At 43.9% G+C, this 13121-nt stretch overlaps 1 protein-coding gene across 4 annotated transcripts in view; it reads right to left on the minus strand.

Annotated features, from left to right (window-relative positions):
• Nucleotides 1-342: 342 nt before the first annotated feature.
• Nucleotides 343-13121, minus strand: part of HMGB1 (high mobility group box 1) — a 117423-nt gene continuing 104644 nt past the window's right edge. For 2 of the 4 annotated variants that reach the window (XM_054701639.1, XM_054701638.1), the window contains exons 2-5: nt 2698-2861; nt 2347-2492; nt 1701-1875; nt 343-974 (exon numbers count right to left, since the gene is read on the minus strand). In XM_054701639.1, coding sequence (XP_054557614.1) covers nt 798-974; nt 1701-1875; nt 2347-2492; nt 2698-2847 — 648 coding nt within the window. In that variant the 5' untranslated portion in view covers nt 2848-2861 and the 3' untranslated portion in view covers nt 343-797. Of the gene's footprint in view, nt 975-1700; nt 1876-2346; nt 2493-2697; nt 2862-3250; nt 3353-5004; nt 5149-13121 lie in introns of those variants that run through there. The other 2 variants (XM_037527110.2, XM_054701640.1) reach the window with 2 other exon arrangements.

Raw genomic sequence — 13121 nt, forward strand, 5'->3', positions numbered from 1 at the left:
ACTTTTCTCAGTCCTTCAAGGACAGACTCTCAAAATGTTTGATCCTAATAATCCCATGCTGTGAGTAGATTGGTTTAGCTCTCCGCTTTATAAATGTAACTGGGCCATGTGAAATTTGACATCAACTCACCAAGATTTTGATGGGTGAAAATAGTCTCAATTCAACTTTTATTACCCTCAACACGAATATGCAGGGCGTGTAGAAAAGTTTCTTTTATCAGCTAACTATATGAAAAGATAAACATCAGTAATAACTCATGTGATCCAAATGGGCAAAAAAAAGCAAAAGACTAGCCTCCCCTTGAGAAGAAAAATTTCAGACCTATGAAAAGGACAACAGTACTAATAAAAAAAATTGTATTTACTTAGAAGCATTCAGAATGTCAACAAAACAGCTGCAACTTTTTTTTTGCAATTACAGAGTGGTATTCAGTTAACAGAACAACAATTATTTCGTATAAGCTGCATCAGAGACAACTGAAGATGAAAAACTACCATCCCCATATATAACTAATTTGTGCTGTGCACCAACAAGAACCTGCTTTAAATTTCCATGCCAATTTACAACCCCCATACTGTACCAGGCAAGGTTAGTGGCTATTGAAAATACCACCAGGACAGGGCTATCTAAAGACACATTCGGTAGTGTGTTAACTATACAAAAAAAGACACTGTACAGTTTAAAAACAAATCTTACACAGCCTTACGTTTCAATTTTTTTCTTTAAAAGGAGTGAGTTGTGTACAGGGGGGTTAAATGCTTTATAGACAAGAAAAAAAAACTGCGCTAGAACCAACTTATTCATCATCATCATCCTCTTCTTCATCTTCATCTTCTTCGTCTTCCTCCTCTTCCTCATCCTCTTCATCTTCCTCATCTTCCTCCTCTTCCTTCTTTTTCTTGCTCTTTTCCGCCTTGACGACCCCTTTTTTGGCCGCATCAGGCTTGCCTTTAGCTCGGTATGCAGCAATATCCTTCCAAAGTAAAGGCAGGAGAAAGGCAGGAAATGAAATAGTTAAGTAAATAGAAGTAACATAACATGGCAAGACTTCACGAAAAATCAAAGACTGCAGTTACACTAAAATACTATCTACAAACCCACTCCAACTCCACAGATAACCAGGACTGAGAAATGCATACTAAGAACACTGGGATAATTGTAATTAACATCCATAACTCACGGAATGGTATGGTCTATTATTTGCAATATTATGCCTCACTGAAGTGCAATTATGCATGCCATCCTAACTTTAGTTTATTAAAACTGGAATGTAGAGACTTTGATTAAAGGGTAGACACTGCCACCTTCTGAATGCAAAAAAGCATTCTACAGGTTTATAGTCAGACCCTAAGTCTCAGTAGGAAAATCTGTCTTTAAAAAAAAAAAAGGGCAATTTATTAGTAAAAAGCCTTTAGCTTTAAAAAAAAAAAAGGGGGGGGGGGAAGGCATGGGGGGAATAGTCTTGGCTTGAATCATATTAACTCAAAAACACTACACATAGTGAAAATCTAAGTAACAAATTTATTCAATCTATGTTCTTTGAAAGATGAAAAAAGTTTAAGACTAAATGAATGTACTTATACTAAAAGCTGGACTGCATGTCCAATTCTTAGGAACTCATAAAAACCAGTAAGACAGTAGCAAGTACAACCATCTAACACCCTTTCATTACTCTACCAAGCAAACCCACACTTCTTACCTTTTCGTATTTTTCCTTCAGTTTAGCAGCCTTCTTTTCATAAGGCTGCTTGTCATCTGCAGCAGTGTTATTCCACATCTCTCCCAGCTTCTTTGCAACATCACCAATGGATAGACCAGGATGTTCTCCTTTGATTTTTGGGCGATACTCGGAACAAAACAAGAAAAAGGCCGAACTAAAAAGAGAAATTAAATTTTAGGATGTTGTTTTATCACCAAACCTATGCTGCGATATAAGCTGCTTCTAATTTCTACTGTGTTAGACAGGCAGATAATTACAGCATGCTAAACAGCCTTCATAACCAAAACTTAATTTATAATTACTTAACTTATTTATGATACTACCTAGTAGTTTAACATGGTTAATGTTAAGAATTAAGAATTTTAGTAAGTATGTCAGATAGGTATTTCTCAAGAAATAAAAGAACCAAAATTGCACTTAGAAGATAGCAGGCCAAGGAGGTTAACTGTTCAATTTAAATGCCCTGGCTGAAACTATCATCCAACAGTAATTTTACTGACAATACTTAGACATACCAATGTGAGCCACTATTCAGTCAAAACTTTGATTATACACTCTAAACCCACAAGGTGGCTTGCTGGATTTCTCAGATTCTACTGCAAAATAAAATAGGTAGGATACTTACGGAGGCCTCTTGGGTGCATTGGGATCCTTGAACTTCTTTTTTGTTTCCCCTTTAGGGGGGATATAAGTTTTCATTTCTCTTTCATAACGGGCCTTATCCGCCTTTGCCATGTCTTCAAACTTTCCTTTTTCTTTAGCAGACATGGTCTACAAAAGAATTATTTGTAAACTTAAATTGATACTGAAACTTTAATACACTGCCCTCAAAAGCATTAAAATGAGTAAAACCAATGCACCCTGTTCTAAAGTCACCACTTAAGCTATGCAAATAGCATGTAGGTGTTGTAAGAAATCCTAATTTGGATTTAACTCTTTTTTCATTGCTCCCTTAGGAAGTTTTGAGGCCTCTTACCTTCCACCTCTCTGAGCACTTCTTAGAAAACTCTGAGAAGTTGACTGAAGCATCTGGGTGCTTCTTCTTGTGCTCCTCTCGGCAAGTTTGCACAAAAAATGCATATGATGACATTTTGCCTCTCGGCTTCTTAGGATCACCCTTGCCCATGTTTAATTACTTCTCTAAAAAAAAAAAAGTACTTGATGTTAACAATGAAATGACATTTAAGAGCATTTTTAACTTCTTGGGAGTGCATGAAATCCCAGATACTGCTATTTAACAGTAGTGACATTATCATCCCATAACACCAAACAAGAAAATGGCAGTTAGAGTCAATTCCTAGAAAAGGCCATGCCAAGCCACACATACATACACACACACACACACTCAGTCACTCACACTCTCCTTTGGTGTTATCTCAAGAACGTGCGCACAATGGCCTATCACACCGTGCCCATCATTGATCTGCCCGCGTCTGTTCCCACTGAACACCCCCTAACTGACCACTAAAGACACTTTTAAAAAGGTACACCACCATTCAGTCAACAAAATCAAAGGTCAGAGAACTTACGCTGTGGATTCTGCACTACACTACGTAAATAATAAACAGACAAGCAGCCAAGAGAGCAGACCCTTCCAAATTACGAGCCCTAAGCCACCGCATCTAAAGTTTTCCCAGAGTACTTAAAAATAACCTCTGCAAAAAACTTTGCTGAGGGAGAAGGAGAGAGCGCCAGCTCTCAGCCCCAGGCTGGGGGTGGCCGTGGTATCTGCGCGTCCGCCACTCGAGGCAGCCCCGTTTCCTATCGGTCGGGCCCGAGATGTATTTCAGTTCTGACTAAACACGTCCGGTCTGAAGTTTCTTCGAGTAAACAAGGATGAGGGACAAAAGCCACTCCGGCTCGTTACTCTGGTCGACCCACCCCCACCACCACCACCACCAGGGCAGTATTTTTTTTTTCAAAATTCTTAAAAGTTGGGGCGCCCTGTGGGGGGGCGGGCGGGCTCGCGGCGCCCCGGCCCCGCGTGCCTTCCCGCCCCCGGCCCCCCAGAACTTCGGCGGCGGCCGCGGGGCCGCCGGAGAAATGCCGGGTCGCGGCGCGGCCTCCGGGCCGGGTTCCCCGCGGTCGGGCCGCCACGTGCGCCCGGCCGGCGCAGGCCCCGCAGGCCGCCCCCATTTTGTCAGGCTCGGCGGAGACAGAAGCCCCGCTCGAAATGGGGGCTGGCTCCGCCCGCGGCCGCCGGGGCCGGCGCGCACGGAATGGCCGCTGCGCGTCTTCCCCGCCTGCGCCGCCGCCGCCGCGAGGGCGAGCGCGAGCGAGAATATGGCTCCTTCCCTTTGTGTGTGTGTGTGTGTGTGAGTGTGTGTGAGAGAGAGTGTGAGCGCAGGCGGGCGGGGTGCGCGCCGCGCTCTGGCGCACACACTCGGCCATTACAGCCGGGGGGAGGGGCGGGGGGCGCGCGGCCCGGACCCTCCCCCTCCCGGCCGCGGGGGAGGGGGCCGCCCCGGGAGGCGCCCACCGACCCGCGGCGCCCCGTCTCCCTCCGCGCGAGCCCGCGCGCCCCGGCCGCCCCCGCACGGAGAACGCGGGGCTGTGAAAAGAGAGAGGAAAAAAAAAGTTGCCTCGGAACTGCTGCGCCCAGCTCCCCCGCCCGCTCCCGCCCGCCTTGTTTTCTCTCCAGCCAGCAGCGCCGGCCGAGTCAGCCATGTTCCAGCGAGCGCCGCCGCGCCGCTCCCCCCGCCGCCGAGCCGCCGCGCCGCGCCCGGGCACAGGCCGGCGGGCCCGGCCCCGAGCCGCCGCCCCCGGCCCACCGCGCCGCCGGCCCGCCGCGCCCGCCGGCCCGCCCGCCCGTGCTCGCCGCCGGCGCCCGGCTCGCTGCGGCGGCCAATGCAGCCCGTGGAAGCGGCGCCTCCGCCGCCCGCCCGCCCGCCCGCCCGCCGCCGCCGCCGCCGGCCCCGCCGCCCCCCGCGCACGCCGGCCGCCCGAACGCTCGGCCCAGGGCCCCGAAACACGTTAAAAAATTTTTTTAATTAAAAAAAATTTTTTTTTGCGCCAGTCAGCGCGGCCGCCGTCAGGGGTGGAAACTCGCGGGGCTCGCGGCTCCGGCGCCTCAGGCAGCCGGTGGGCCGGGGTTCCGGCGCGGGGCAGGGCTCCGGCGCCCGGGAAGAGGCTCGCTCCGTGCGCAGTTCCCCCCACGGTCCCCCCTCATTTGCCTTTGTGTGGATCCTGACCCGCCGGCTCCCGGCCGCGGGGATCCGGCCACCGCGCGGGGTAGGGAGCTGCCGGAGGCGCTCTCCCCGCCGCGGCGCTGCCCCAGACTCACCCTCAGCGAGGCACAGAGTCGCCCAGTGCCCGTCCGGCTCTCACTTGCCCCGGCGCTGTCTCTATGGAGCTCAATGTACTGCAATGGCTGTGAGAGCGGGAGCCAGACGCAGCCTCCTCACTCTCTCCGCTCTGTAACATTACTCTCCAGCCAGCGCGGCTCCTATTGGCTACCGCCAACTCACGGGGCTCGCTCATTGGCCCGATACCTCCCATTGTCCTGACCAGAGCCCGTTTGCTATTGGTTGTCTCCGGGGACACGTCATCAAGGATTGAAACAGCGCGCAAATCTGAAAGTGTGTGTATGCCGGGCAAAGAGGCTGAGGCGGGAGAGGCAGAGGCAGAGGCAGCAGCTGCTACGGGAAAGCAGAGCTCTATGGTGTATGTGTGCATGTGTCTAACCCAAGCCAGCCCCACGCCGGAGCGGCCGCCAGAGCGAAAAGGGCCTGACTTTTCCACAAGTGTCCCTAGGTCCTCAGGCAAAAGAGACACCTACAGGCCTCCCCCCCCTTCTTACCCCAAACTCACTTGCAAAGCCGTTGGGATAAGAGGCCCCATACTTTTAATAGACCTTCAAACGTGAGAGGGACAGTGTGGGATCATGTCCCTTGGAAACTGGGGTTTCTGCTAGGGCAGAGGGGCGACGGCAGCCGAGATTTAAGCCCCTCAACAGCGTGTGGTTGCTCTCCACTTTAGATCTGTGGAAGGGCTGGGTTTTTCCTATAAGAAGGTGACAGGGTCTACTCAGCCGATCTGAAATCCCCCTTTTCTGGGCTCGTGAACCCTAACGTCAGACTTGCAGAGCGGCTGAAATCTTGATTCACGGAACAGGCATTCAGTTTCACCCTTTTTCGTGGTTTGCTCGAGTTTCACCCCGTATCTAGCACTTTTTATTTAAATACAAAGCACTGTCTTAACTTCCTGGAAATCAAATAATTATTCCATGTAATTAAAGTACAGCCACTTGGTTTTGATATGGGGTACTCTAGCAGGAAATGCGTGTGAGGGCCTGGTGGAATTAGGGAATTCATTAGAGACCACATTTTTAACTGTTTGGCTATTTTATTTGACTTGGTGTGGGTTACTGTTATAATCAAACGAATCCTTGTGATGCTATCTCTCTCTCCCATCACACCACTTAGTGCATCCATGTAACTGCTCTAGGGTTACAGGAGCTGTAGGTATATTGTTACCCGGAGGATTCGATGGAGGCAGAGAGTGCATATGCCCAAATCCACAGGCTGTGGTTTCTCTAATTCACCAGGCTGGCTGGTGTTAATAGACATACTTATTATGTCTGCAAAGCATATGTGCTAGCTTTAATGGGCAGTTCTGAAAACTGTACAGTTATATCAGAACTTTATGAAACTATTATCTATTCCTTCTTAGCCTGAGCAGACCACACCCCTCGTCAGTTATAACAGACTTCCCCTTTTGTCACTCTCTAATAGTATGTTTATACACTTCTAAATCCACCAGCCAATTTCTCCAGTGTAGTTCAAAGTTAAAACAAATTACTTTATGATGTTAATTTTCTTTCTTATATCCTCTCTAAGCATCCATAATCTAATGCATTGCTCCCATTTATTAAATCATTTGAGAATAGATTTAGGCTTGGACACCTCTCCTGACCTATGATTTTAACGTTTATTCTTTTTTTTTTTTTTTAAATACCCATGATTAGTCTCAGGGATTATAGTCTTGGTGAATGAAAAATGATTATGAAAAAGTACAATATTCACAAATGTATAAAGTAGTATAATATATACTCAATGTCAGACAAGTAAAAGTTTCATGTTGTTATGTTCCTACATATTCATTTTTCTTTCTCTACTGCCCTCTACTAATCAAGTTTTATGTGTCATTTAAATCGACGTATTTCAATTCTGTTTTATTTTCTGGATGCCTTATATGACAAAATATCCACAAAAATGGCTGATGCTTTTCAATTGCATCCATGATTTCAAAATTTGGCTATCACTTGAAGATGGCACTGTCAGTATTTTCTAGAAGTAGCATTAGATTTGCCCTGGCTCAACCACACACTTTTACAAGTTGTCTACAATATCTTATTCTTGCCAGAGTAAGTTTATGAACACAGAACAACACCAGGGCAAAAGGACCCCATGGTAAGGTGGCATTTAAATAGACCGGGGTTCAAATCCCAGCTCTGCTACTTACTAGCTCTTTTAAGTTTTTAACCTCTTTGTGCTTCAGTTCTCTCAGCTGTAAAATGCAGGTGATCTCAGGGTTATTGGGAAGATATTTTTTTAAAGGTTTAAATTATGTTGTATGGATCCCCTCAAACCTATGACTTAGAAAACCTCAAGTGCAGTTAACCTTGAATTTTTTCTTTATCTTTTAATTTTATGAGGGTAGTGATTGCAAATTAAATTAAGCTTTATTTTTGAATCCTAGCTTCAAATAGCACTAATCTTCATCCAGTCTAGTGATGGGGCTTTTATTTATTCCCAAGTGTAGTAGACATCATGTCAGAGAGAAGAGTATAAAAACGTCCAGTTACAGGCACATTTCTCATATTGTTTGTCCATGATAAAGGCAGAGAACAGAGAAGGACATAAAAAGAAACTTTGAAATGAAACTTACAACTTCTTGCTCGAATCCTGCAACCTTGACATGCACTTATTCACAATATCAGATCTTTTCTTTATGAAACATGAATCATTAGCCACAAATTAGCGTATATTTTACCTTAGAGTTATTGGGTATTTAACCCCAAATCACAAAATTTTCTAAGTCAAAAAACCTGACCATTCTCTCCTATATTCAAGGCAACCAACTGAATCACAGATCTTCATTGATATAGTTCATGTCCTTGATCACCCCTAGAATAGATGAAGTGCCTCTCTGCTGTGACCCCATGATATTCTGTACTTTCTTTTGTAATTATCTAGTTTGGTGTCTTCTTGTCCCATTACACAGGGCACAACTTAAAGACGTGCACCCTATTTAATCTTTGTATCCAAAGCAACTAGCAGGGTACTTGGCATGCAGCAGGCACTGAATAAAAGTCTGTTGAATAAATGAGTAGCTGAAAGAATACTTATTGCAAGTTACTGTTTTAATCTTCCTCTTTCATCTTTGGAGATAAACATATGGGTCTTTCTAAGTCAGAAGGCAGGAATATGGAATAATAAGCAATAAGTAAATGTTAGGATACTAAGATTGAGGATAAATGCCAATTGTACCTCATTCTCATTACTTAAAAAGGGAACAGTAGAGTTGGGGAGTTGTAGGGGGTCTCAAACGTAGGCAAACACATACAGTTTTTGTATTTACCAGTTCCCAAATAGGCCAAGGTTATTCCTTGTTGGTTACAGCCAAATAATTTATCACAACACTGCAAGAATGTCTGACCAAAGGTTGCTTTCAATGGGCTTTTGAAACTTAACTCTAATGTAAAAAAAAAAAAAAAATTGCAAAATTTAGACAGGGGACAATACATATTTTAATCTTTGATTGACTGAAGGATATTAATTCTTCCCCAATGCAATGAATCCTAAAGTTAGGCTATGTGAATTCTCTTGTCTTTCTCGAAAAGACCAGTTTTTGAAAAGTCATAGAAACAATAAACCAAAATGCCTGCTAAGCTCATACTAAGGATCACAACGCTTAAGATTTTTTTTTTTTTTTTTTTTTTTTTTAGGGTGATAAAGATAAAGGAGTGAGGAATTCAGGAAAAGATAAGAGTGCAGGTTTGTGAACTCTGGATTGCAAGCTAGGACACTGAGCTCCAACCTGGTCTCCATGCCCCCACCCCATCCACCACATATGGACCTCTGGTACCCATTAAGATCTGTGCTCAGTTTCTCCAAATCTGACTTATGGAATATTTTATCAAACTTGGATGTTTCGGGACAAAATGTAAACACAAAGGAAGACCAGGGGTGGAGCTCAGAGGGGTAGTGATGTATATGTCAATGTGCACAGAATGGGGATCTTGTGCTGAGCTGCTGAAGTACAGTAGGTCCTCTAATGGTGTCTTTTCATTATAAAGTTGATTTAAAAAAATCATTTCCTGATCAGGGCCACTCTCTGGGAAGAATTTGTACCATGTCTATATAGGTTTTCTGTGGGAACTCCAGTTTAATCTCACATCCCAAAGATGTGAGTTCATTGGTGTGTCTAAAATGTCCCAGTCCTCTGAGTGTGTGTGTACCTGCAATGAAGGGCGGCCTGTCCAGGCTTGAGTCCTGCCTTGTGCCCTGTGCTGAGGGATAGGTTCTGGCCATCTGTAACCTACAACCCTGAACTGGAATAAGCGGGTTGGTAAATGAATGAATAAATGCAAATCGTTGTTTAATACTGGAAGTGTTTTGTGCCTTTATTTAGAAGTTCGGTGATTTTTTTTTTTGGTCAAGAAATATGCTGTAGGGGGCCTCCCTGGAGGCGCAAGGGGTTAAGCACAACACCTGAAGCTAGCCACAGCCTCGGCAGCACAAGTTCGATGCCCGGCCGGCCAGAGAGTTACCCACATGGTGCAGCAAACATCTCCTGACTCGCCCACTGCTCCCCTCAGCAGTGTATTTCAGTCAGTCTGCCTGTTCTGTTCCCCATTCTGTCTCTGGTGAATCCTCTCACACCCTCCCCTCACCCCCCAACTCTGGCCTGTACCCCAATTCTTGTACGCATAAATAAACAAATAAATCTTTATTAAAAAAAAAGAAATATGCTGTAGGAACTTAACTTGCGTTTGTATCAATTAAGCCTGTAGTAAAGTTGGGTCATGTTATACATCATTTCACTTAACGATAATTTCTAAGAATCTATCAATGATCGTAAGTGAGGACTTAACATACTTCTTGCCTCAGCCTGAGTTTTCTGTCTCACTGTGACTTGCAGATGTTAGAGGTTTCAGCTGTGGGCAGTGTTAATGGCTTAGGCAGAGAAGCTAATTTTTACCAAGAGTTATCTCTAGAATTGGAATATTTCACTGGTGCATAAGGAAGAAATATCATACCATTCTTAGTGAGATCAGTGTTCTCTGGTTAGTAAAAGAATGTTACATACAAAGAAAGAAAAATTTAGTTAAGTTCTTACAAAATGATGATCTAAATTCAGAAAAGATCACCATTTTAGGTTTTGATTTCAAGAACCGTATCAACAGACCAAATTCAATTGCCCTATAAAAAGTGCCATAAACCTTGACAATACATATTTTAACATGCTAACGAGGATGGCTATTATCAAAATGATAGACAATGCAAGTGTGGGGGAAGACATAGAGAAATTGGAACTGTCACACACTTCTGGCAGGAATGTAAAACAGTGCGGCCACTTAAGAAAATAGTCTGACATTTCTTCCAAAGGTTAAATATGGAGTTACTATTTGACCCAGCAATTCCACACCTAGGTATATACACAAGAGAAACAAAAATGTGCCCACACAAAATTTTTACATGAATGTTCATAGCAGGGGACCTCCCTGGTGACACAGCAGGTTGAACGCCGTGCTGTGAAGCTGTCCACAGACTCTGCAGCGTGGGTTTGATTCCCGGCTGGCCAGGAGAAACCCACATGGCGGGGCAGACCTCTCCTGCCTCGCCCGCTGCTCTCCTCAGCAGTGTCTTCGGTCTGTCTGCCTGTTCTGCTCCCTGCTCTGTCTCTGGTGAATTCTCTAACCCTCCCTCGCCTCTGACTGTACCCTAGTTCTTGTATAAATAAATAAATCTTTAAAAAGAAATGAATGTTCATAGCAGCATTATCTGTAATAGTCAAAAAGTGGAAGTAACCCAGATGTTCATCAACTTAGGAGTAGATAAATGAAATTGGTATATTTGTGTAATAGATTATTCAGCATTAGAGAAAAATGAAGTCCTGAGTCATGCTACAACATGAATGAACCATGAATATGTTCTGCTAAGTGAAAGAAACCAATCATAAAAACCATATATTGTATGACTCCATTTATGAAATATTCAGAATAGGAAAATTTATACAGACTGAAAGTAGTGGTTGCTGGAGGTTGGGTGTTTGGGAGAAGGGGAATGACTACTAATGGATATGGGTTTCTTTTAGAAGAATAAAAATATTCAAAATTTGATTATAGTAATGGTATTACAACCCTGTGATTATACAAAAAAAAAAAAAAAACCCTTCAATTGTATGTATGTGAATTATATCTTGATAAAGCTGCTTTTAAAAAGAGAAGAAATGATTTATGAGTGCTTTTGGTTAACCAGACAAACACAGAAAGGGACAAGGAAACACTCCCCACTTGCCAATTTGACCATTGCTTTCCTGCTGCCCTTGGTGTTTAGCTCCTTGTGAAAATAATGGCGTCTTCTTCATTAGGTGGAAATTTTGTCTATTATTGGTGTTATAGATTCTGTGCTTAAATTGTATATTTTCTACAAAATAATTTTAAAAGAACACTTCTAAAAGTGCCCCGGGAGGTTTTTCTCGAGAGCCTGGGGTAACCATAATAAGCCAGTTAAGTCAGGAAGGGTTAGTCAGACAGCGCAAACCAGCAGGCCTCTGGCTTTATCTGATGTTTCATTTGGCCAACACAGTGTTTTTAAAAGTTGGAAATTTTCACATTAAAAACTGCAGATATTTGGTTGCTTTGAAAAATCAGAGATCCCATAAGCTTGGATCCACATTAGCAGGGGATGAGCTTATGGAGGGACTAGTAGCTGCCTCCCTTAACATGGGTATGGGCCCTGTAGTTTGCCACAGTCCCCACCTGATTCCCTGAGCAGTCCACCTGATTTCTCATCCAGCCATGGTTCCTGCCTGGCTCCTGCAGACAAATAAGAATTTGCAAGTCCAGAATTGGGCCCTTAGTATTTCACATGACTACAAACTTCGATTTTGAAATTTCTTGATCAGAGAAACCTTTCATAGGAAATACTTGTGATCATCACACAGAACATAGAATGGGAAACTCTGAACCCGAGTAAGAACAGAACCTTGGTAAGAAGAGAACTATTTTTGGTGATAGAGGTATAGCATGTACTCTAGAAAAGAGGAAAGACTTTGTGCTGCAGAGGTGTCTTAAAACCCAGATAAAAGACTGGAAAATAACTTATTTATCATGCAACTCCCATGCACTGACTGCTATGTGCTGAGATTATTACATTTAATCCTTACAGTGATTGTACAGGCCAGGATGCTTATCTCTCTTTTACAAATAATGCTAAAAAAGGCTCAGAGAGATTTCTTAAGTTGTGCAAGGTCACACAGCTGTCAAGAAAGTAACAATTATTGGCTCATTTCTGACTCCAAAGCTAAAGTTTTCTCCACAAAACTACATGACCTTCCTATTTATTAGCTCAGCTAATAAAGTTAAAAATGGTCACATTTTTCTACCCAAGTACAATTCAGATCTTCATGGAAATTCTAATGTGAAATTAGCCTTGGCTCTCAAGGTTTTTGAATGGGATCCATACATTTTGTAGATATAAATTTGTAACTAGTTTCATGAAACATACCTACCATTATCATAATAGAGCCTGATGTTTTTTTCTTAAAATCTTAAATTTGCTTCCCAACAAACCAATGTGCCCTACACTTTGCAAAAACACTGTATTAGAGTTATAGTAAATAGCCCATTTCCCATCAAGGATAATTATCAGTTCTGACTGACACATGCAGGTGATGCAGGTGATTGAATGGGGTTGAAGAGAAGCAAGCCAAGATTGGTGTCCAGATGCCCAACACCCAGGACCTGCAGCCAGACCTCCCCCTGCATACTGAGCAAGGCTGGTGCCAAGACTGGGACTGCCCCAACCCAGAGAAAGACTCGGAAGACAGGAAAGAGAGTGCCTTGATCTGCCAGGGAGACCCAAAATAAAAAAGGCATTATATGTCAGAGACCTCCAGGAGATGCAAAGAAAATGCCTGCAAATCCCCAAGGACTAGGGGAGAAAACCTAGCAGGTCTGCTAATTATCCTCCTTACTCAGGTGAGGCTTCCCAACTTGGATTTGCCTAAAGCAAAAGTCAGAGGTCAGAGCACAGGCGTGTCTCTGCCAGTTGGAAAAATGGCTTACCTCCTAAGGCACCAGGCCTTTTATTTAAACAACACTGAGTGCCTAAAAAGGCTTATGGGGTCAAACAGGTGAATGTAGCCCACACCTGCTTTTCATGAAGGTGT

Source organism: Talpa occidentalis, unplaced genomic scaffold (genome assembly GCF_014898055.3).
Source record: "Talpa occidentalis isolate TD23 unplaced genomic scaffold, MPIMG_talOcc4v2.1 talOcc4.5, whole genome shotgun sequence".
Taxonomy (NCBI): domain Eukaryota; kingdom Metazoa; phylum Chordata; class Mammalia; order Eulipotyphla; family Talpidae; genus Talpa; species Talpa occidentalis.